The following is a 23,728-nucleotide window of genomic DNA, read 5'->3' as shown; positions in this document are numbered from 1 at the left end:
TTCCAGAGGGCCTAGAGGAAAGATGGGGAGGGACTCTTGATCAGGGAGTGTAGCCATAGGACAAGGGGTAACAGTTTTAAAATAAAAGAGAATAGATTTAGGTTAAATATTGGGAAGAAATTCTTCACTGGGAGGGTGATGAGACAGTGGAACAGGTTGTCCGGAGAAGTTGTGTATGCCCCATCCCTGGAAGTGTTCAAGGCAAGGCTGGATGAGACTTTGAGTAACCTGGTCTCATGGGAGGTACCCCTGCCTACCACAGGGTGGGTAGAATGAGATGATCTTTAACATGAGGTGATTCTGCCCCTCTGCTCCACTCTCATGAGACCCCACCTGGAAAACTGCATCCAGTTCCAGAGTCCTCAGCACAGAAAAGACATGGACCTGCTCGAGAAGGTCCACATGAGGGCCACAAAGATGGTCAGAAGGCTGGAACACCTCTCTTATGAAGAAAGGCTGAGAGATCTGGGGTTGTTCACCCTCAAGAAGAGCAGGCTTTGGGGACACCTTACAGCAGCCTTCCAGAGGGCCTAGAGGAAAGATGGGGAGGGACTCTTGATCAGGGAGTGTAGCCATAGGACAAGGGGTAACAGTTTTAAAATAAAAGAGAATAGATTTAGGTTAAATATTGGGAAGAAATTCTTCACTGGGAGGGTGATGAGACAGTGGAACAGGTTGTCCGGAGAAGTTGTGTATGCCCCATCCCTGGAAGTGTTCAAGGCAAGGCTGGATGAGACTTTGAGTAACCTGGTCTCATGGGAGGTACCCCTGCCTACCACAGGGTGGGTAGAATGAGATGATCTTTAACATCCATTCCAACCCAAACTATTTTATGATTTTAGCATGCCACTGCGACAAAAAAGATTCCCCAGATGGGCTCCCAGCAGTATTTTACTCTCTTCCATCTTATTATTCATTGTTTCGCATAGCCCATTTTTACCCTCTTCCCACACCCATGGTAAGCTCCTCCATCCTGTAGGTTCTAACCACTCTATGGTAACCACACTCCTCCATCCTGTAGGTTCTAACCACTCTAACATCTACTCCTTTATGGTAAAGGCAAAGCTTTGCTTTCATTGACATTTGAATCTCAACTCATTTCATGATGCTTTCAGTTGATACATTGAGCTAGAAGAAATATGGAGGTAAGCCTAGTTGAAACCCAGCATTTCTTATAACATTCACCACATTTGATATTGCTACAGAAACTGAGACAGACAAGCGATAACAACACTACACTGAAATATGTTTCAGCTTTCTCTAAGGGCTCCATTTCCTCAGGAACATTAGCTTACACTGTGATAGATAATAAGGTTCAGATTCATAGGTGTCTGCTTCTCACCCACTATACAGAGGAGCTACCTATGCATTAAGCAGCCCATTAAGGCTACATTTTAATGCCTAATGTTACAGCAAACTGAAAACACTGATAGCTGACTTGAAAATGCTGGACTGCCAAATGCAGTAATTCAAGAGGTGCTTCCCAAGCAAGGAAATAGCAGGAGAAGAATGAAGAGCCAGTATAATATGCTACCAGTCAACACAGTGTCAATCACTCCTACCAGCGAGCCAGAAACAATCATGTTTCACAAATACTACAAATTCCCCATTTTACTACTCTGTGGCACAGTGCAAGAGGTAAGACAGCCGAGGCAAGTCTGTGGTTTGCTTCAGGTCAGTGCCCTAACAGGGGCAAATTCCTTCCTAGTATACTTGAGCAGATCAAGTGACACATTGCTGAGACACAATCTGCAGTTCAAGGAATAATTTTGATAAAACCAGGCTGGGAACTGACTCATATGCTATTCTGAGACCTCACTACTGTATGCGGAGAAATAATTCTCAGCCTACTGAAACAGCAAGTTCTATGATCCTGAAAACACTTTAATGGCAACAAGCACTTAGACACAGGTTTAGTATTTACCTATCAAGTCCTAACAAAAAATCTCTGGGTTAGAAACAAAGGTGTTTTTTCTTCTCTTTCTCTTAGACAAAACCAATTAAGCTCTGTAATACGTAACATTAAATCTAATTCCATTTAACTGGCTGAAAAAAATTTTTAAACCAGTTTATCAACAAGTAACAAAATATTAATCAACATGAAAATAATAATGATCAAGGTAAATTAATTTAGAGAATGATCACAGATACCAGTGAATAATTAAACATAAACAAAATATTATTACTTCTTACGAAATTCAATACCATGTGATGTTGGGAGCAGCATAGAAAAGGACACCTTATTATAACCCTAAAATAATAATACCTCAATGAATTATTCGTGCTGCAGGGAAAAAACCTCAGATGAACTAGCACTGCATGTTACTTAAGATGCACAGATGCAAAGATGTTTTTCTTAAGGAAAAAGAAGGTCTTTCCTTTCTATTCCCATCAATGAAGTTAAGCAAACCACAGTATGACCTAGGTGGTATCCACCCTATTTTTCATTTACGAGAAACTTATATATCATGTCATCACGCCTCTCTGCACACTTAGATTAATAATTTTAACAGAAACCACTAGACTAAGAAGTGGTTTATTTTGTTGGATAGGTATTAACTACACAAAAAATCCAAGATACTGTATTAATATTACGTTCATAGAATATTCTACCACTGACATGCGAACACCAAAGCAAAATGACGGATGTCATTTTTATAACAGGCTTCCATAACTGGAAAAAGGTGTTATATGGCATTAATGTGGAAATGAAAAGGGAAGCTTTGAAAACCATCACCTTGATTCTTACTCCTAGATACATACTATTCAGCAGCATGCTATACGGTCAGCTCACAGCATTTGAAATCCAAGTTTCAAGATCTTCAGAAGTTTTCAAAGGTTAATTTACTATAAGAAGTGTGATTTTTATCATCAAATACTGCAAAACAGCATACAACAGCATTCAGAGTTGCAGTTCTTTATTAAGAAAGCGACTGTCCTGATGACTGAAGTTCTCTGCGTACCCATGGGAACACCAAAATGCACCATACCTTCAACTTGCCTTGACTAATACTGCCAGTTTTGTTAAGATAGAAAACAAAGTATTTCCACTACAAAGCATTACATCCTTTAGGCAGAGTGAGTGCTTCTGTTTTGTCTTGATCTGTTCACATACTACAGTAAACTTGGAGCTCTTTAACAATAGTACCAAAAGTGGAAAACCAAGACTTAAAACTTAGCATTTCAGCTATAGTTAAGATCCAGCAGAATATAACCTCTCTCTAAAAAGAATCACAGTTTGTATGTCTCCTCGGTCTTTCAGAAAAATCACACTAAAGACACGTCTCTCCTCTAGCTAATAAAACAATACCAAACTTCTAAGTATCACTTGTTAATCAAGCAGATACTATCAATAAATCATCTGAAAACAAGCAACCCAAGAACAATCAGTTAATTTTGAAATCAGATGATAAGGCAGAAGGTCAAGAGATTTTAGAAATCTTTTTCCCCAGAAAACACTAAAAGCTGATAGGAGGACTAGGCCACTACAAATTTTATGGAGATAAAAAGTGGGAATAATCTGGAAACCTTAATAATACAAGAAAAACCAAGGACAAAATGGGAAAATAAAGACATGATACAAAGTTTGGGAGTGTGGTTAACTATTTCTTTGATCACAACTTCCTTTTCAGAAGCTTTGCTTGATGAGTCAGAAAAAGCACATTTCTTAAAAACAAAAAGGTCTCAGAATAAAACCATCTTCATCTTTTCTTTCAGCTATAGCAACAGATTGTTTTAGCAACAGCAATCTGTTTGACAAATGAAAAGAAGAAATTACCAAGCATCAGAAGGTATGAAGAGTCACAAGGTGGTGAGTCACCATATAACAAGCCAAGCAAACTGACCAAGGAACTAAGTCTGCAGTTCTTGCATTACTAGAGGTGAAACATTCAGAAAAGCCACTTTTGGAACAGAACAGCTCCTCAGGTCTACCTATACTACAAGGAACAAACCAGAAGCCTGTGCACCTGCAGATAAACAGGGAATAAATTGTCATCTCCATGGCTAAAGCAACAAACAAGTAGATTATGTTGCAGCCATGATATTGTCCATCCATCCTTATCATCAGAAAATCCTTCCTAAAAAAAAAAGTCTGGAAAGATTGTTTTTCAATTTATGAATTGTTTTTCTTCATAAATCAAATCACAAAACCATCCAAGTTAGAGAGCTAGACTTAGCTGAATCGATCTTTGCAGTCTCTGGTTCCTCTCCCTTCAAGTCTCTAAGAACAGTCATAGTTTCATCAAATACTCTCAGAAAGTATTTTTTAGGTGAACTCTATTATACAACAGGACTTTAGAGACAGATTCATACTTTTGAAATAATTTACAGATAAAACCCCTCCTTTGCTTGGTTCCTTAGTAGTTCCACTCATCTTCAAGACTATTCACATGAGGCAGATAATATTCTTTTCAAAAATCAGCAAAGGAACCAGGTGTCTTCAGATAGTTCATTTACTAAGGAAAAATTATCAGATTTATGGGGTATGAAAGCCAACCACCTTGTAGGTGCGATACAGCTACCTTACACTGCCTGAAATTTGAAATATTTCATGTTCCAGTAAGCTCTGAGTGCTTATTTTATTGAAAGGAAACAAAGTCTTAAATATATGTTCTTATTTATGGAAAAGTATTAACATGCTCTTAAAATGAGATGCAGTAGACTTAATTTATGACTAGTATTTTCAAAAAAGATACCCTTTACACTAAAGAAAGGCATATATCCACCAAAGCCTCATTTTAGTTCATTTTAAAGGGATTTGACAATAAAAACTAATTAATACAATAAATAATTATGTAATACATTTAACGTACACAAAAAAGTCAATGAAATCAGGAAGGTGCCATGATGATTACCTGACAAGAACGAAACTGGTTGACTAGCAGCGTACATCTCTGTGGGTCTTTTCTTCCATCCAAACTGTCCAGTTCAGCTGCTACTTGATTTAGTTCCTCATCAGCGTAGTAGAATTGAGCAAGGAGCTGCGGGTCTGTTCTCTGCATTGAAGACAGAGAGATATATAATAGCACATTATTTTCAGAAATAAAACACCCCACACTGCAGCTAATTATATTTATTGTTAATTTTTACATTTAAGCTTAAAAAGTAGCGTGACAGCATGGGAAAGAATGATCTTGAGACTTTTAGGCGTACTTAAAATTTTTTTCTACCTTGAAGAAAAAAAACCTCTCACGGAACAAACTTGGGGCATTACTCAGCTACCATTACCTCCAAAAACCACCCCAGCATTCTCACTACTTGTGGCATAATTATTCAGCTGAATTAAATGAATCATAAGTTTTGTTTATTAAACAAAAGTACACTTCAGTTCTAAGCAAAAGACAAAGTTGCTTTCTAAGTTAAAATAAACACCCCAAATCCTACCAAGCCGTGTGATAATCTATCAAGCAACCTGGTAACCCCTGCAACATGATGCACCGTGTTATCTGGTCAGAACACTCTCTTCAAAGGATCACAAGAATCAAGCCACAGAAGGGAAAAAGTACTGAGTCTACCAGATGCGTTACGAGGGCTAAATAGATATAAAGATTTCACAAAGCAAATAATGACTAAACACAGCATTACAGACAGAAAACTACGCCACAAGTCTTTCAATTGGCAAAGAACGGAATTATCACAATGGATTTTTGGCCACATTAAAACAAAACAGCAATTAAAATAAAACAGAAGAATAAAAATATTGAGAAACGTTAATAATAAACATTTACTCCATAAAGGAGATTTTTTTTTTAAATATTAACATATTATTGTAAAGAAGCAGTCAGTAAAACACACACAAGATTTGCAGGAGTTGTATATAGAATGAAATCAGTTGGGTTTAATCACTGTGTAAGAAACATTAAGGCAACACTAACTGCAGACTGGGAATTAGAATTAGTTGTCACTAGATGACAGAAAAAACACCTCATATCTTAGAAAACAAATAGCTGCAAAGTATGTGGAACTGATTCTTAATGGACTGAAGAGAGAAACAATGCAAAAATACTTTTAGAAGGGCCAGGTTATATATACAACTAGTGAAAAAGCACACTAAGTTGCATGAAAGGAATTTAAGAAGTCTCAAACATCAGGTGAAAAAAAATATAGAAAAGAACATCCAGGTAAAGAAAATTATCATGTAAAAAGAAAGCATTGCTTTTATAAATTAAATAAAAATAGCAAAAGCATAGAAATCACCAAGAAAGAATACATTTTAAACTACACCTAATTAAGATGTACAAGATAAGTACATGAGAGCAAAACATGTACCAACAGAAAGTATAATACAATGAAGAAATTGATCAATAGCAAAACAGAGACAACTTTTAAAAACAACATTACCAAATGCAACAAATGGCAAAAATCAAAAACACTGAGTATATAGGGAGGAAGTATATGTTGCAAACCATAACATTTTCCATCTGAACTACAATACATTTCCACTACTGTAAAAGGATAGAATGCCAAAGTTCTTAAGGGATGGGCATAGGGATGCAGTGGGATCACAAGTGGTACCATCAGCAAACCACGGGTTTAAAGCACTTAGATGATAGAGGTACACTAGAGAGCTGAACTTTGTGCCTCATGTACTCCCAGTCCTGCAGCACCCATCCAGAAGACAAAAGTTGTTTGCAATAACATAAAAAGATGAGTAGCAAAACTCCAACAAAAGCAATACAGGCTCAGAAGTGGTGAGTACAATAAATGCCCACCAGAAATACTTGAAAAAAGCAGTTATTTTTGCTTCATACTTAAAAAAGATATATTTTTCAACAGAAGGTACCACAACATATTGCTAAACTCCCAATTGTTCTCTCCACAAGATACACATGCTGCAGAAAAAAAATTCTTTCAGGCCTTTTTAGTAAAACAGCATTAAAACCTGCACAGCTGTCTAGTCCCTGAAAAGGAACAACAGAGCATTAACACCTTTTGAAGGGAACAGTATACATCCTCCACACTTGACAAGACCAAGGAGGTAACTACTGCAAGTGTTTTACTGCCATAAGACTTAAGGAAAAACATTTAGTATAAGTGATGCTAAACCTTAGTGTTAGGTGCTGGATTGGTTCTCGGTCAGCAACTTAACAGTCTTCCACGAAAACAGAGGCACTGACTCCTGTTCCTATACACCTTGTGTAAGAATATAGTGTATTTAAGGTTACCTTTAACATTGCTGTAAGCTGTCAGGCTGCCCAGCAGCTTCTTACATCACTAGTTCCCACCACTCAAATTCTGAGTCAAGTCAGAAATGAAGCATCTTTTCAGGCAGTTGAAGTGTAGTAATGAAAGTCTTAGGGTTTTTTCTTCTTTAAACAACCACTTTCTACCAATTAGAGAGCCTTTCCAATCAATAAGCTTTCGATGTTGTCTTTTATTATGCACTTTAAGTTTCCTAAATGTAAGATGCCAAAAGTTTACACAGTCTTGAATAATATGTTCACTATAGCACTGACATAAAGGTGCCCAGGGAGAAGGATAAAGCTTGTGCTACATGGTCAGGGGAAAACCAAAAATGCAAGATGAATTATAATAAGAGGGAGAACCTAAAACTGAACCATTACTTTTTTTTTTTTTAGTTCTAAATTTCTGTATTTATAAAATAAGGCTTAGAAAAGCAATTCTTTCAGCATTTCCCCTACCCAATTACCTATATTATTTCTGATTTTTACTTTTTCCTTCAGCATTCACCTACATCCATTAAAACTTTCTAGACAAAGTTGTTAACCAAAGATGCAGGAGTTCACATGTGGAATTGTGGCAAAGCATGAATGCCAATTTATAAGCATCTAAATTGCAGTGCAGAAGCAAAATAAGGCAATTTATTAAGTCTGGTCTCAAGCAAAACAAGTAAGGCTGAGATATTGAGATACTTAGCTCCCACGTGGCTGATCTTTTAAATTGGAGGAACAAAAGTTTTAATTGAGTTCTCTCGACTGTGTTATGTATCATGTGGATTAGCAGCGTGATCTTTGATTAATCGTGTCAATCATATGTGGTCCCTGGTAAACTGAAGCTGCATGAAACTCTAAATCTCTTAGCAGGAGGTCATTTAAAGCAAATAGCCACAACTTTCTAAATTCAATTTGTTCCAATCAGTAGCAGAAAATAAGAGATAGCACCATGCTCAATGCCCATGTCTGCTTTCAGTTTATTCAAGATGTGGTACAAATAATTCCACCCAAATTACTTATTACTCTCTAGCAGAATAAGAATTGTTAATTCCCATCCTCAGTTGCTCAAATAAGACTTCATTTCAAGAAGACTTCATTTCAAAGCACCTAACAAGAGAACCTACCACTTACCCTAGTAGTTCGTTTCAGGAGTTAGTCACATTTACTATCAAATTAATGCATCTAATCTCATTTTGATTTGCTGGACTTCAACTTCTAGATATTGCTCTTGTTTTGCCTTTTTCCACTAAAGCATCGAGTACTTATGTTATTTGACCTATTTCTGTATCCAGATCACAGTATCCCTTGTACCACACCACCACTGTATGTTGCACATATGGTTAGCAGATTTAGGGGTGGTGGGTAGGTTTTTGGTTGGTTTTGGGAGGGGTTTTTTTGTGCATGGTTTGTGCATGGTTTGTTTTGTTTGGGTTTTGTTTTGTTTTTTAAATCTGATATCATCCCAAAACCTTACCGCACGTGAGCTATACAGGTAGGAGTTTCATTCTGTAAACTCCCTTCTAACATTTTATATTCCACATCCAACATTCAAAAGGAGCTAGTTCACCAAATGGTCCAGGTTATTCTGTGTAGCTACATTAGAGCATAATTTACCATACCACTAGAGCACATTCTCCACAGATTTTAAATTATCACTTCATATGTGGGCCATAACTTATTATCCCAAGTTGTAAGATATACACTGACTATCACTCCAGTCAATACAAAGATAGGAAGCAGCACATCAGTCAGTCACTTTACTTTTTTTAACATTTCGCCATGTCATGTAATACCACATCATTCTTTTTCTTTTATGAAAGATCGCTCACTGAGTATTTCTTTTACTGAGTTTTACATTTTATTAGGTACCACTCTCATTAGGCCAGAAATCAAGATCAGAAGACTACCTGACATATACAAGGTCAATTTAAAACTGTCCATGTGAAAAAGTTGTATTAACAATTGAACTGGTTACACTGTATTTTTGCCTATGAAGTCCTGCCAATGAATAGGGCTTGGTTAGTTCAGTTTGTTGCCATAATGATTCTAATTTGACTTTACAAACAGGATTTATACAGACTATAAGAGAACGTTAAAATAAAACCTCTTAAAAGACCTGTTACCTACACGTTATCAGAAAAGTAACAGATCTGTAAGATTACTTACTGCATGCTACCAGATAACAAGATAGTATTCTCACATCTTGTAAACAAGCTGGTCTATTAAAACCAGAAGTTGTTACTTTAAAAAGTGTCAATTAACTGGGAAAGAAAGAATTTCTAGCACAGACTCCTCAACACAGGACAAAAGCAAACAGCTAGACCAAAAACTGATACTACAAAGAGAAGTCAGAGTGCCAAGAGATCAATCTCAAGCCATTCAGTAATCCTGGAACTTAACCGTCACCTTGAATATCACATTTCCAGAAATAAGGGTTGTTTGAGAGGAGAATTTTCTCTTTTTGAAACAAAATTGCAAGCGTCTTGTGATTTTTAACAGCAGCTTTTAAGTATCAATACTGCTTCTTTTTCCACTAACACATAAAGTATGCACCATCTTATAAACATATATGACAGCAGCCCATAATTTGAATACTAAAGGGAACTTTTCTCTCAGGTTCCAGTGATCCTTTGTAAGGAAGTAAAGATATTGTTCTGGCTTTTTCTTCTGCTGACATCGCAACAGGAACAGAGCCCCCCACCACCACTACAGACTCAGAAGACATCATTGTCCCAAATGAGCCAAAGAATAGACTGAAGCAAGGGAATCATACAGATGGGCAAGATCCCAGATAGTGATATAATTATCTTCTGATGCCTGTCAGTTATCCCCTGGAAAATATTCATCATTTTTGAATTGCTGATCTAAATAAAGGCTTCAGAACAGCTAAACCCCAACCCTGCTTAAAATAAAAAGCATGGACCCAAGATGAAAGGCTCCAGATCTCCCTTGTTCATTGGCATTTTTCCAGCAGTAAGCATTTACATCTCTCCCACACACTCAAAAACCCTAACCTGATCCCCATGGAAAGAAACTATACAGAAAAGTACTAATTACATGCATTTTGCCAATGGTAAATCCAGATCACTTTTTGACAAGGGAACAAAGTAAACCTACATCTATCAGGGTAAGTTTTCATGTAGTACTTGGTAACGGTAAGAAGTGTATTTTTACCCAAGTACATATATTTTATTATACTTAGCAGCAACTGCATCCACAAAATATTGGGTGATGAGTCTATGTGCAATAGTTTCAATTGCTGCAGGTGCCCCATGTTGCTACCCTTCCTTAGCCAGGAAGGTTAACAAACACCAACGGCCTGCTCAACAATTCCTGTTCTGATACAACTGATGCTACAACTCTAATGGCCAAAGTGAAAAGTTTTAGATAAAGGCCAGGGCATTCACATCAGTAGAAATGTCTTGCATTTACTTCCTTGATCCCCCCTTGGGTAAAGAGTGGTATAAATGTGTCTATTACTGAGGGCCCAGATGTTCTCAGTCTAAATCTGTAGTCTGCTATATTTTCAAGGAAAGGGAGCAGCAGCACATCACATACCCAAAGACAATCAACCTGAAACTTTCCATTCCCTGAAATAAATGCTACCTTTAGACAGTGCCAAATACAAACCATTACTGCATAACACAGAAATCAGAGAAGGCACTTCGCAAGTGAAAGCACATTCCTTTTGATTTGGGAATTTGGAAAAGTTACAGGTGAACAACTCGCTCCTACACTGAAGTGTACAGAAAATACCATCTAACTTTTTTGGAAAACAACAACTCATGTATGAGTTGAAAATGTGTTCCGTGCACCACAAAGCAGAATTAGATTCTAAACATTTTAAATACAGCCAGCAATTAGGCAATATAGTCTTTTTAAAGCTTACAACTGGTGTTGCATGTAACTAGCACTAAGGTATTTAAACTTGACTAAGACTTATATAACATTACCAAAAGGAAAAAGTGTTTTGTTCAAAAATAATAATATTTAGGCGCGAAGTCCCAGGTATATTCATTGCCAGTGTGAAAAATAATGGACGTACAGTGACAGAAGCTTATCTCAACTGAAAACTGCCTACACCCATCACATTTGCACTAGTAGGCTTAACTGGCAGATGACAAGTTCCAAAAATTTTAAGGTATTTCTTCAGAAAAAGATGCCACAAGTTGTTAGATCAGTTCATTTTTCAATTCCCATGTGAGTAAACGTACTCACATCCTTCCTCTGGACAGGTCTTTTGAATTTTCCATTGATTTCAAAATGCTAACAAATAACAATAAGAAACAGTCATTCTCTAAGTGGCAAGCCAAAATTTCCCATAGTTAAATTCAAATGTCATCATTTTTATTAGCAAAAATATTTCTTCACATTAAATGAAAGAGTAACTCCTCTACTCCAACTATGCAGTTATTTTGAGGGCTTTGTTGTCTGGTTTTATTTTTTTGCTTGGTTTGGTTTTTTTTCTTTTAATCTACTGACTACCTGAAGTGCTATCAATTAAGGAAAAAGGCAAAAAATAAAATCCATCAGCATTCATATTTTGTAAAATGTAATTCAGTCTTAAACTGGCATTGCACATGCATAAAGAAAAAAAGGACTCCAACATGATTACAATGATTGGTCATGAGGATTCGTAAAAAACAACCAAAACAGCACTGTGAGAAAAGCTACACCCTGGTTAAAGCTTTGCCAACTGCTCTGTGTTTATCTGCAGAATATCATTAGACAAGCAAGAAAAACAGGTGAACAGGTTGTTAACAGTAAAATGCTAGCAGCACCTTGAGCAGCAAAAAAATAAAAAATAATCAGTGAGCTAATGATTTATTAGACAACAAAAATCAGGTGGATGAGTTTTTGCAATACAAGCACACTCTCCCCAAACACATTTAAGTGCTTTGTTTCCTCTACAGAAAGGTGTAAAACCAGTCCCCCAAACGGAAAATCTGATAGTGGTTACACTGAACTAGAGTAGCAAATACTTGACACTGCCAGGCAGCTGGTTTTCACTCATCATGGATTAAGTCACCACACAGAGTTTCTATTTTTGAGTGTTCATAATACTAATATAGAAAAGCACGTGCTCAAATCCATATTTTCTGGGGGAAGTACATAGGCAGATGCTGTTAAGCTTTCAGACACACACTCTGCCGATTACACATGGCCTGCAGCTGAACTGCAGCTTCAAAGTCTACACAAGAAGTTAGACTTGGGGAAGATAAAGAGGTTTTGCTGTGGGGGAAGTCAACATGGTAGGCAGGCACGAGAAGTGATGGAGCAGCCAATTCTTCCATGTGAAAAGTGGGTAACCTGCAATGCCTATGGCAGGCTGTTTTTAATTAATAAGAAATTAATCACCCCCAAATTGAGTCTGTTTTGCCCATGATGATAACTGATGAGTAATCTCCTTGTCTTCATCTTTGACCCACAAGCTTTTTTGTCCTATTTTCTCCCTCCAGCCTGTTGAACAGGGGAGTGACAGCACGGCTGGGTGGGCAACCAGCAGCCAACCAAGGACAACCCACCCCACTGAACTTGTAAAACATTTACCAAAAGCCTCCTCCTACAGCTACTCTCCCAGAGTTTGACCTTAAGATATTTTATTCTCAGCTGCTGCAAGAACATCAAGCTTAAAGGACAAATATTGACTTAGAAACAGCAAATTCAGCTTGTCAGGATACATATGGAAATGAACAAATCACTCTTCAAATGCATTTATGCAGCTGGCTTCAGATTTGCCTAAATTTTTATATTTGAACTCAAACATTACACTAAGTATCTTTTCAAACAAAATAGATTCTGCAGTGGTTTTAGTGCTTTGTTACCTATCAAAGGGAAAATAGCCAATTCAGCTGCCTGGGCTTGTTGATTGAATATGTTCAATTCCAGATCCACAGCCCCCGGGTACACCGAGGAATGGTGTGGCATTTGGAAATCGCACCCAATCATTTTTCCTACAATAATGCAAACTCTCCATCTTACTAGGCTGCATGTCTTCACAACTTTCTGCATTAGAGGAATGTTTCAATCCACTATTATGTTAAGTTATAACATGTTTTATGGATGTGTCTAAAGATTTATAACAATTCCTAAACACTGAGGCAAACAATGACCTCTTTTTTGATGTGATCTCAAAGTTAACGTCTTTCTAATTATTAGTTTACTATGTCCTTTCTTCCTTTCAGAATGACTTCTGCTCTAAAGAAAAAGACACAACGAAAAAAAAGCAGCAAACAAAAAACCAAAGAAAAACCTCAAAACCCCACTTTGTACAATTGAAGGATTGCTTTGCAGCCTCTTTCCAGCTCCATCTTGTTATAGCATGCACATATCCCAACAGGTTTTTTTTTCCTCCCATGTCTGTAGTTCCAGTATTGTGCTCATGCTTAGCAGACCTGGTAGAACGCCAATTTTGCCTTGCTGTTCAGTACCAACCTGTTTTGAACAATCTGCCATACACAGCATTTTACTTCTGGATCATGAAATGTCTTAGTTAATCAGGGCATAGAGAAAACTCTTAAGAAGAGGGAAACCTCACCCAGCAATGAGTTCAAGCCTGCTGTTAAGAATCGCTCCATAGTTTTTCTCAGGTAGTAACAGGCATAGCACATTCCTTAGGTTCCTTCATCTTTGCATCTTGATCTTTCTTTTCCTCAGCAAACTTGCTTATGATGAGTCTGGTTCCACATCGTATTTTAATAAAAGCACCGTCATCTATGTGAAGTTGATCATACATAACCTCATTTGCCTTGTAGGAGGCTTTAAATAAGCTCAGGTTGAACACCTTGGCAGATGTTCAGGATTTAACTACCTTGGCATCATATCACTAGCACAATCAATCACTGCAACAAAAAGATTTCATCAGAACTTCGTTCTGAAATGCATCTGTTCAAGCCTAGTGATGAAAGAAACTGCTCTTACGGCCCTCAGCACAGAAACTTCTCCCAGCTCCTGCCTTCTGACAATAACTTCAAATGAATGTCTGCGTAAGTAAATCTTTTGATCTTATTTCCAGTATTTCAGCTAAACCATATAAACAAGTACCTTTCCAAGTGCCATCATCAAACTGGGTTTCCTATTATGTTTTCTAAACAATAGCAAGCTTCAGTTGATGTTTGTCCTGTGCTCACCGCAGCACCTAATATTCAAACACACTGAAGACACAGTCCTTCAGTCGGAGCATTTAACATCATCTCTCTATGCAGAAAGTTCCCACCTCCTTTTACGTAGGAACCTACCTAGAGTTTTAGGGAACTTTTACAAGCTTTATTGCTTTTAAGAACTTGATACTGAGATTAGTATCCTTTTTCCAGGCATGCTTGAACATGAATAATGGCATTGAAAATTACCAGAAGATGGGCAAGAAGAGAGGGGAGAAAGGCACCAGACAGAAAAAGAGCAGGACCACACAGAATTCTAAACTACACTAAAAGCTTCTGAAACATTCCATCCAAAACAAAAAAAAAAATATATTCAAGTACACAAAAAGCATATATTTTCCTGAAGACAGTAAACTAACTGGCTCACCCACATCCCTGCTCCCACCCCCTGCTGAACTGAATCTTTTTGCTCAGTTAGGCATTCCTGGGTCTTTTCAGACCATATCCTCAAGGTCTGTCCTTGGTCTCCTGGTCACGCAGAAAATCTCTCCTGGGAAACAAATGGGTTTGCAGTTATTCCTGCTTTCTGTGCTAGATCAGCATACAGTTTTAGTTTGACCATTTCTCATTGTGCATGTTGGATAAGCTGTAGCACTCTTCAGCTATTCCCTCCCTGTCCCTCTACCCCCGTTTCTTTTAAATCAAGACACAGAAGGCACAAAAACTAAGCAGAAATATAAACATGAATGGTGTTTATTTTTTTTTATGGTATATATTTCCCTGAGATAGTCAGTTCTATATTCATTGAGAGGAAAAACTAAAAACAAAAACCAACTCCCCAAAACCTCTAGTCACTGCATATTAGTGATTTATACAACAATTTTTACAAAAACATTTGCTGTCTCTTCTGGCAAGATTAACTTACTCACACCTGTTTGCTGCTCGTTTAGATAAAAATAAAAAAAAAAAATCAACACAATTATGGTACTACCTATTTAATGAAGAGACTCTTCTTTTCCCACATTCCAAAAAAACAGCTTTCAGAAAAGCTACAATGCATACAGCCTATTGCCCAGTACTTTTTATTGACCAGCAGTATCACTTCTACATTATAACCATAAATGTTCAGGTTCTCTGCAAATCCGTTCAACAAACTTTTCAATGCCAAATATTTTCTCTAGTATGCAAAATGACAAAACCACTGAGACATCAATTGCAAAACTGCTGTTAAAAGCAAGGAAATGCTTATTGTAATATTTAAAATACATAGGCAAGAACATGATTCAAATTTATTTTCCTTTGTTGTATTTGGTAATAGTATCAAAAACAGTACTACAGAGACACCAAAAAAGGAAAGAAAAATCTATTCTTTGAAAAATGGGGGATGCTGAAGTAATGCAAATTTATTAACTCATAGATGTGCAATTAACTTCATTTTTAATGTAGATGACACCTGCACATCTTTATCAGGAGACAATAGTGACCTTTATTTTCCACCACAGCTAAACTTCCTTCTATCAACCTTCCTTCTACCACCATGGCTTTACACCCCAGTACAACTCCAGAAATGAAAACTAACCAGAGTCCATACCAAAATCAGAGGCAGACTCATGACTTTTCTTGCATGTAATGGGGCAAAGAATAGTAGTGCTTTCAAAGCCTTAGCAAAGAACTCCTGCTGCAGCAGCTATAGCTTACACTGCAATGGCATATTGCGTTTAAAAGTTACATTGGTTTTACTATGAATAGTGCATTTGAACAGAAGGTTTCGTGTACCTGCAGTCTTGGATCAAAGCTATTCATTCGTTTTAATTGAGAAACTGTTTTGGTTTTTTTTCCTGAAAAAAATAATCATAGAATCAAGGTGTCAAAAACATTTTCTGACATTTCTGAAATCAATCAGTAATTTCAAGACTACTCTGAAAGTAGATGGTAACAGCTACATCCAGCCTGACTTACACAGCTGTCTGACCTACAGTCACATGATCACATTACTTGCTGATAACTATTATTTTTATCTGTTTTAGAGCAAATTCAAATGTTATCTCCCACTCTTCAGGTTTTTTTCCTGCTCAAGCGTTTCTGTTTTGTGTAACACATGCAAATCTGAGGTCAGAACTTGGAAGTACTTTCACACTGCAGTCTTTGCTTGGACCAGACAAGTTTCCCTCCAGCCCAGTCAATACTTTGTTTTTCCATTCACAGGTTCAAAGAGAATTGCTGCAGAAAGACCCCTCCAGATTGGCCATGAGCATGGTGGGACCATTTCCTTCTGAAGTTAAGAGACACCTGTTCAAACCTACTGAACTAAAAAAAAAAAAAAAAAAAAAAAAAACACCATAAAAAAAATAGCAAAGTTTTAGCTTCCAAGTTGGCAAGGAAAGCAATTTCTGCAGGAGGAGAAAACCCGTTGAAGGTCAGAAAATGAGAACCACTACGGGTAGCAACAGAATTGTGAAAAGACCCCTTTTCAAACCTACTGAAAAAAAAAAAAAAAAAAAAAAACAAAAAAACAACCTGTTTTTTGCCCTTACTTGCTACCTTAGGGACAAGCTTTCTTACATCTGAATTTAGCTCTAGTAACTATAGGCTTTTCAGTTTTGCTCCCTGCAGTGGCAGTTACTGTTGCACCAGACTCGAGCCACAGCTTCGCTTTAATTTTCAATACCCCTCATGGATGAAATGGGCAAGCCTACAGACTGCAAATGCCTGCAGAACTTCAGGGACTACCAATGATGATCTAAAAAAAATCTCAAGGCATTATTAAACATAGAAAACAAGCTTTTAATATATATGACCCAAGCAACTGCAGAAAAACAGATAAAGGAGAATCGTATTTTGTACTTTTGTGGGAACTTGCTAACACACTCAAAGCAATTAATTGAAAAGTCTTACAGTAAAGTGTTTTAGATTATTCCTCCAAGCAGTTAGCTTATCCTATCAGGCAACAGTTGCCTGAAGTACTGAATATTTTACAACTTCTAAAGCTATATTGCTTTTCTTTATCAAAATTATAGGTGAAATAAAGCATTCTCTTCCAAAGAAAATGTTTTGGAGACTGATACGGATTTTTTTCAACTGCAAATATAAAATGTCAACACAACATAACTCAGATTCTTTTTTGTACCTATTTGTTTTCCTTGATACAGTTATTATATTTTTTATAATTATCAGGGATATATATTGAAAATCATTACAAGTGAGGTTAAAATAAAATATATAAAGGGTTCTGTTCAGAAATATACATTAACTTCAGAGGATGATGTCGCATCCCAAAATTGCACTGTGAACACAAACACCATTCAAAATCATGACTAACATCCATAATTACAGTATGTTTTAAGAGACAATTTTTATTCATTTACTTTTTGTTTACTTATTTGAGAGAAAAAACAAGTTCAGAATTTATCAACTGGAGATGACAAGCAGAAAAATGTATCTTTTGGAGGGGTATCAAATACATTTATATTCAGCAAAAGATAATTATGTTTTTGGAATGGACTGAAAACATAGCAATGTAAATCAAGCTGGCTTTGTATTTCTACTCTCCAAGCAGCTCTACTACTTGATTGTTCGTGTTACTACCTACAGCAGTCTAGGGACTAGTCACATCCCAATAAAGCCTAAGGTAAAGGAAAAGCCATTACATAAGGGGAGGGGTTTTATGTCTGTATAATTACTGTAAGATGGTACAAATACTAATTGATTAAAACATGACAACATGACTTAATTTCTCTCTGAACATATTGTTACATAAAAACATGTTGTACAGCACTTAGAGCAAAATACGCTACATGAAAAAACCTGAAAATCAGAATTTAAACAAAGAAGGTAAATCTATCCAGGCCAACACCGATTCAACATTGCTACCCATGTATCATTCTCTGCAAAAAAATGGGAAAACTCTCCAGGAAAGCATCGTTACACACTTCAACAATGAATTGTAGCAGAAGACAACGTGACTGTCATACATTTTATTTCACACACTGAACGCACTATTCTAACTTGCAGTGGATGATGCTACCATGAAGCTTTGCCTTAGTGTACTTCACCACAAGCATCACTCAATACAGGAGACCGCAATTTGGAAAGGGACATTGCCCTTACCAAACCAGCTCAATCACATCAGCTTCCATAAAAATGTTGGAGCCAGAACATAATCACCATGAAAATTTACTGCTTAACAGTGACACTTTAGCAAAACAGTTGAAACTATATAAGGCTTTTCCCTCATTCTTTGGAACACCACGAAGTCTCTCTCAGGCTGCTAGAAGCCAGATGCAACTGGACCACACGCAGCCACAGCAGATATGAGTTTGTTTGGGCAGACTGGTCTTCCTCATCGTGTGTCTGAAGTCCATCTGCCTGGACTGTACATCCAAAGCCTTCTATGGCACTCTTCTGTTTTTCAGCCTTCTTCACTCTGCCAACACAAAGCATATTGCTCTGCACCGAAGAAACCAGGCATTTGTGGTGTAAAGGACTTGATAAAGTAAAACACCACAGTAATTTGCAATTTAAAAAACCCCAAAGCATAAAATAGTGTAGTTCTCTCCAATTTCTGTCACACCATTACATATGGTTTTATCAAGCTTTGTATTATTCTCTCTAGTTATCTCAAAACTACTAGAAAGACTCAAAATAACCAAGCAAGCAAACAAGATGAATTGACTCCTGAGAGTCCTGAGGGACACACAAACCTAACCAGAGACAGCAGCTTGCACAACTCCATATAGTAAAATACAGTCCGAAAGTTACACAAAAAAAACCACCCCAGCCTTCCACTAAGTACATGTACAGGAACTGATAAGTAAGATGTTCTTTGGGAGAGACACATCCGGAATGTCAGAGCATCACTGAAATACAGAGAATAGTAGGCAGTGTACTGTTAACATTTTAGTGTCTATAGATGGGTTGTTGAAAGAACATGGGGTGCCCCTGTCTCTGAAGCCAAAAGAAAGCCTGGATTAAGTGTTCGACAAAGCTCTTAGTTCTCCATCACAGATTATCACAAGTTTACCAACTCTGTCACTAACATTCTTCTACATACTTTGAAGACACATGAATACACATGCTTGGTAGTGAGAAACTAAATCTGTCTGGGACTCCTGACTCAGCTGGCTGTTTATTACTTCGCATTCCCATCTGACTTACTGAGTCCCTGCAGAAGTTTCTAGACCCATACCCAGCCTGGCCAGAAACACACAGACTGTGCTAACACGGTCTGAGGTTTTTCTCCCCATTCATAAAGTCAGCACAGTTACTAGCTGGGAAGAGAGTCAAAAATAGCAGTTTTTAAAGACTATTCCTTAGGTTTATCTGTCAGCTTGTGCCAAGTAAAATCTTACTTAGGCATTAACAGCCACAGAACCCCAGGAAGAGAGAGAAAAAAGCTTAACGCTAAGCAGTCCAAAGGAAAAATCAAGGTTGGTACAGTCAAGTCATACCACATTGCCCTGAGAACTGAGCATGAAGGATCCAGACTAGTTTTAAGGTGTCATATCCAAAGACACTGCATGCCTGCAAGAGCAAGTCTGCCCAGCCCCATGCGAGACCATGATCACAAAGTAAAAAGACTAATTCTGCAAGGGTGGAGTATAGCCAGGAACCAACATATGCAAATATTGCCTTCATAACCTTTCAGTTCTGTGCAGTGGATGACTGAACTATACCAAAATACTTTTGAACTACATAACGTGTTCATTCATGGAAGCCCACACTGCTTGATTCCCCCTTTTGTCTTCTAGGACCAGGCTGCTGAAGCAGTCCTCTGCTGACATGTCAGACTGAAGCAGAAAAGTTGATATCATACTTCATGGCTCCAAACTACATATGGATTAGCAGCCTTGGTTTATCCCCAAAAAAGCTTACACAGGAAAAAAGGTAAGATGTAAAGAACCAAGGTTATTTTCAAGAAAAATCAGTAGTCATTTCCTAAGGAGAGACATGTCCTAATGCCATAAAATTGCCCTGACAGCTTTGCACCAAATATAAATAAGATGCCTATGAACTGAGATCAAACCAATCAAGATCAAAACACTGGCAGGATGATACTACAGACAGAAACTGGCAGAACAACAGAGAAAAAAGATCTCCTGGAAACTTGATCTACTATGCCAGTGAGGTAAGAATTATCTTTTTTCTTCCTAGGGCTGATGGAAAAACCTTAGATTAAAACCTGCCTGTAACATAGCTCCATTGAATATACTAAATACATTCCAAAAAACCTATTCCCAACATACAAGTAAGGATTATCTCATTCAAGACAACACTTAGGTTCTTGCATCAAGCCAAAAAAAAAAAATCAACAGGTCATGATTATTACTATGGTTTCATCAAGAAACCAGCAATTACAATGTAAGTTGCTTTGATTATCACAGTCAGAAAAGTGAAGAGGACACTTCTCATTCAAGAGAGAAAAATTATCTAGTCAGCGGACTTTAACTACTTATAGTAAGTGCAAGTAGTTTCAGTGGTAACATACTGGATGATGCATTCATTTGAGCATATAGGCTGATGGATTTTTTTTCTCAATGCCTTGAAATCACCAAGTCTCCTGGACAGGAGGACAAAAGTTATGCTGCAGCAAATTCAGAGGACTGAGAAGGAAGGAGAAATGGATCAGCTCTGTTCAACAGGGAAGAAAGTTATTTTTTCTAATTCTTATCAGAATGTAGATGTTCATAAAAAGCAGAAATATTTTGACATATAGATTTCTAGTATGATAGCTGCAAAATAATTTTAGAGAATGAGATGAACCTCTAATCCTTACACAGTTCACATCTGCTGCAGTAGAAGTTCGAATACTAGTATTAGGGCATTTAGACACTGCTGAGAAACATCTGGTTTCTACACCCACAAGGAGCTGTCATGGCTATTTTGGCTCAGTTTAAAAATAAGTTACTGAACCACTGCAGCACAATTAGGGAAAAAAAAGTGTTTAAAGTCGGTTTATGTGTAAGAACTTATTAAAACGTAGAATTATATGTAAGGTTCCCCAGTGACTGTTGGTTTTACAGAGGAAGAGTTAAACTGCTTAGAGAAACCTTTTGAGAGACAGAAAATGAAACACATCCCCTTTTTAAATTGTTAGTCATTGCCGTTCAGACATCATACTACTGTGCTAAGGTAAATATGAACTTGTTTGCATACACACAGAAATTTTACACTGAGTAATAATAAACTACAAAGACATTTCCAAAAAATGCTAATTAGCTTCCACATATCACATTCCAGAGCACAGTAAAATACTTCTGCCTATAAGAAATAGCTGCATTCCTGTTCTTTTAGCATTCTGCAGCATATGGATGAACAGCCAGGCTGAAGGCAGAATTTGACAGATTTGGAAATTTATATACAGAGGGGGGAAAAAGAATTATCTTTGCTGGTTGCCATTGGCAAAGTTCACATAAAGCACCAAACTGACAGATCAAACTGGTTGCTAATAATCAATAGATAAAACACAATGCATCCCGTTACTAAGTTGAAATAAGTGAAGAGTTAAGAAAAGGTTTTATCTTACTTATCTCATGTAAATAACATTATTTCACAACAATACTTTTCAGTGGTATCTTGAGAGAGTGACAAAGTGTCACTGGCATTCAAAACAATTCCCTCAACACATTTAAGGTGGACATGTCAACAAATTCTTAATAGCAAAAAAGCAGACATCCATGCAGTCTATGCAACCTCTCATAATTCTTATCTTCCATCTCTTGGTTATTAGCAAAAAGCCTTATTTCATTTTTGCTTGGCAATAACCTAAGTAATTGCATTTTTCAAAAAACTGCTGTGTCCCTTTCTGTAGTTTAATAATCAACCCTAATATTTGTATTACCAAAGTTTTAAACAGGCTTTTTTGTGATCTGATTATGCTGCAGTGCTCCAAAATCATCCTGAGAAACCATCTCTAGCCTCAAGGCTTCAAATTCACAGCAACCTTTAAAAAAAAAAAAAAAAAAAAAAAAAAAAAAAAAAAAAAAAAAAAAAAAAAAAAAAAAAAACAAAACAAACCCAGAAGGGGTAACTCCACACTGAAGGTGAGCAACAAGCTTGCTCAACAGACCCGTACTTGGCTTTAGCCTCACACTGCTTTCCCTCCCTTGCCTTTCTGTAATACTGGTTGAAGTCCTTATCTACTTGCTCAGCTATTCAGATTTGCTCTTACCTCCTTTTCAGAAGTCCAACTTCTTTTTCCTGTACAAGATATGAATGTAAGGTGTAACTGGATATTTTGAGACCTAATAAAAGATTTTGTTTTCAGAAGCTGGCTTCTGCTCATGTGTGTAGTCTTCACAACAACTTTTTGCTGAGCAACAAGTAATGATTTGTATTTATAACATATGACATTGTATTCCTGTTGCATTCCGCAAATACTTGATGTCAGGTTCATATCTTCAGTGATGACCAGCAAGTTACAGACAAGACAACAGCATAACCACATCATTCAGTTCACACATGAAAGGGAGAAAAAAATCACTACTAACAAGTTCTCTCTACACTCTCACTACCCACCCATGATGCGTAGCATTGAATTGCAACTAACAGCTAAGAATTATTAGTTAAGAACTCTGCAAACAAATTCAGCCTATTCTTACAGGTTCACTCAAACATTTAAGTTGACAGAATTTTTAAAGCATTGTAAATGAGTGTGTTCCCATTCCAAATGCTATGGACAAACTTTGATCCCAATAAGAAGCAGTGACACAGGGACAGAACAAGTGTCTATCTAGCCCAGGGTCCCATTTTCAGCAGATACAGCAGATACCTAAAGTCTACATGAACAGCTGAAAACTACAAGCATTACCTGCAGGCTAAGCAACTTTCTGAACTAGAGCTGTATCTAGGAGTTCACTTACTCCATTCATCCCAATGCTTCCTGAAAACACTGTAAACACTGGGCATCTGCAGCATCCTAGGGGAAAGTGCTCCACAGCTCAGTCACATGCTGAAAAAGAACCATGAATCTTTCGGTTTGTTCTGACCATGCTTTATACAACACCCCTTACTTTTTGTACTATGAGAAGAAATGTAAAACTCTTCCCCGCTCACCACAATACTCTCAGAGAATTATCTATTACGTCGCTTCTTTTTCCTGTGTTTCACCTCAAATCTTAGAGCTGAACAGAGTAGCCTCACCTAGGTGTTTGCATTGAGTTTGCCTGTTGGCATACAGGATCTTTAAAGTGAAACAGAGACAATGCGTGCCAGAGGGGATAGGAGGAAGGCATAAGCAGCAATGCTTGCTGATGAAGACGCAGCTTCCAGGGACTAATGACAGCCAAGAAGGATCTCTGGCATGCTCAGGATATCAATGAGCATCCTTGAGCCTTTAAGGTTTCCTCCAGAAGTTTGTCACAAATATCTGTAAACATCTACATACTGAAACATGGGGGGCATGAGTCATGGAACAGACACAGGGGGACAACACACAGGACACTCTGGCAGTTGGCC

The 23,728-nt window shown here is 37.4% G+C and overlaps 1 protein-coding gene across 3 annotated transcripts in view; it reads right to left on the bottom strand.

The window, feature by feature from the left end:
* The window catches only part of ZFYVE28 (zinc finger, FYVE domain containing 28), a 154,576-nt gene that overhangs the window by 75,982 nt on the left and 54,866 nt on the right, over positions 1–23,728 (bottom strand). For all 3 annotated transcript variants that reach the window (XM_014966670.1, XM_014966671.1, XM_014966672.1), the window contains exon 2: positions 4,857–4,997. In XM_014966670.1, coding sequence (XP_014822156.1) covers positions 4,857–4,997 — 141 coding nt within the window. The remainder of the gene's footprint in view (positions 1–4,856; positions 4,998–23,728) is intronic.

This window comes from Calidris pugnax, unplaced genomic scaffold (assembly GCF_001431845.1).
Source record: "Calidris pugnax isolate Ruff unplaced genomic scaffold, ASM143184v1 scaffold14, whole genome shotgun sequence".
In the NCBI taxonomy this organism is placed as follows: domain Eukaryota; kingdom Metazoa; phylum Chordata; class Aves; order Charadriiformes; family Scolopacidae; genus Calidris; species Calidris pugnax.
The sequence above is the reverse complement of the archived record's forward strand: the minus strand, read 5'-3'. Positions and strand labels throughout refer to the sequence as shown.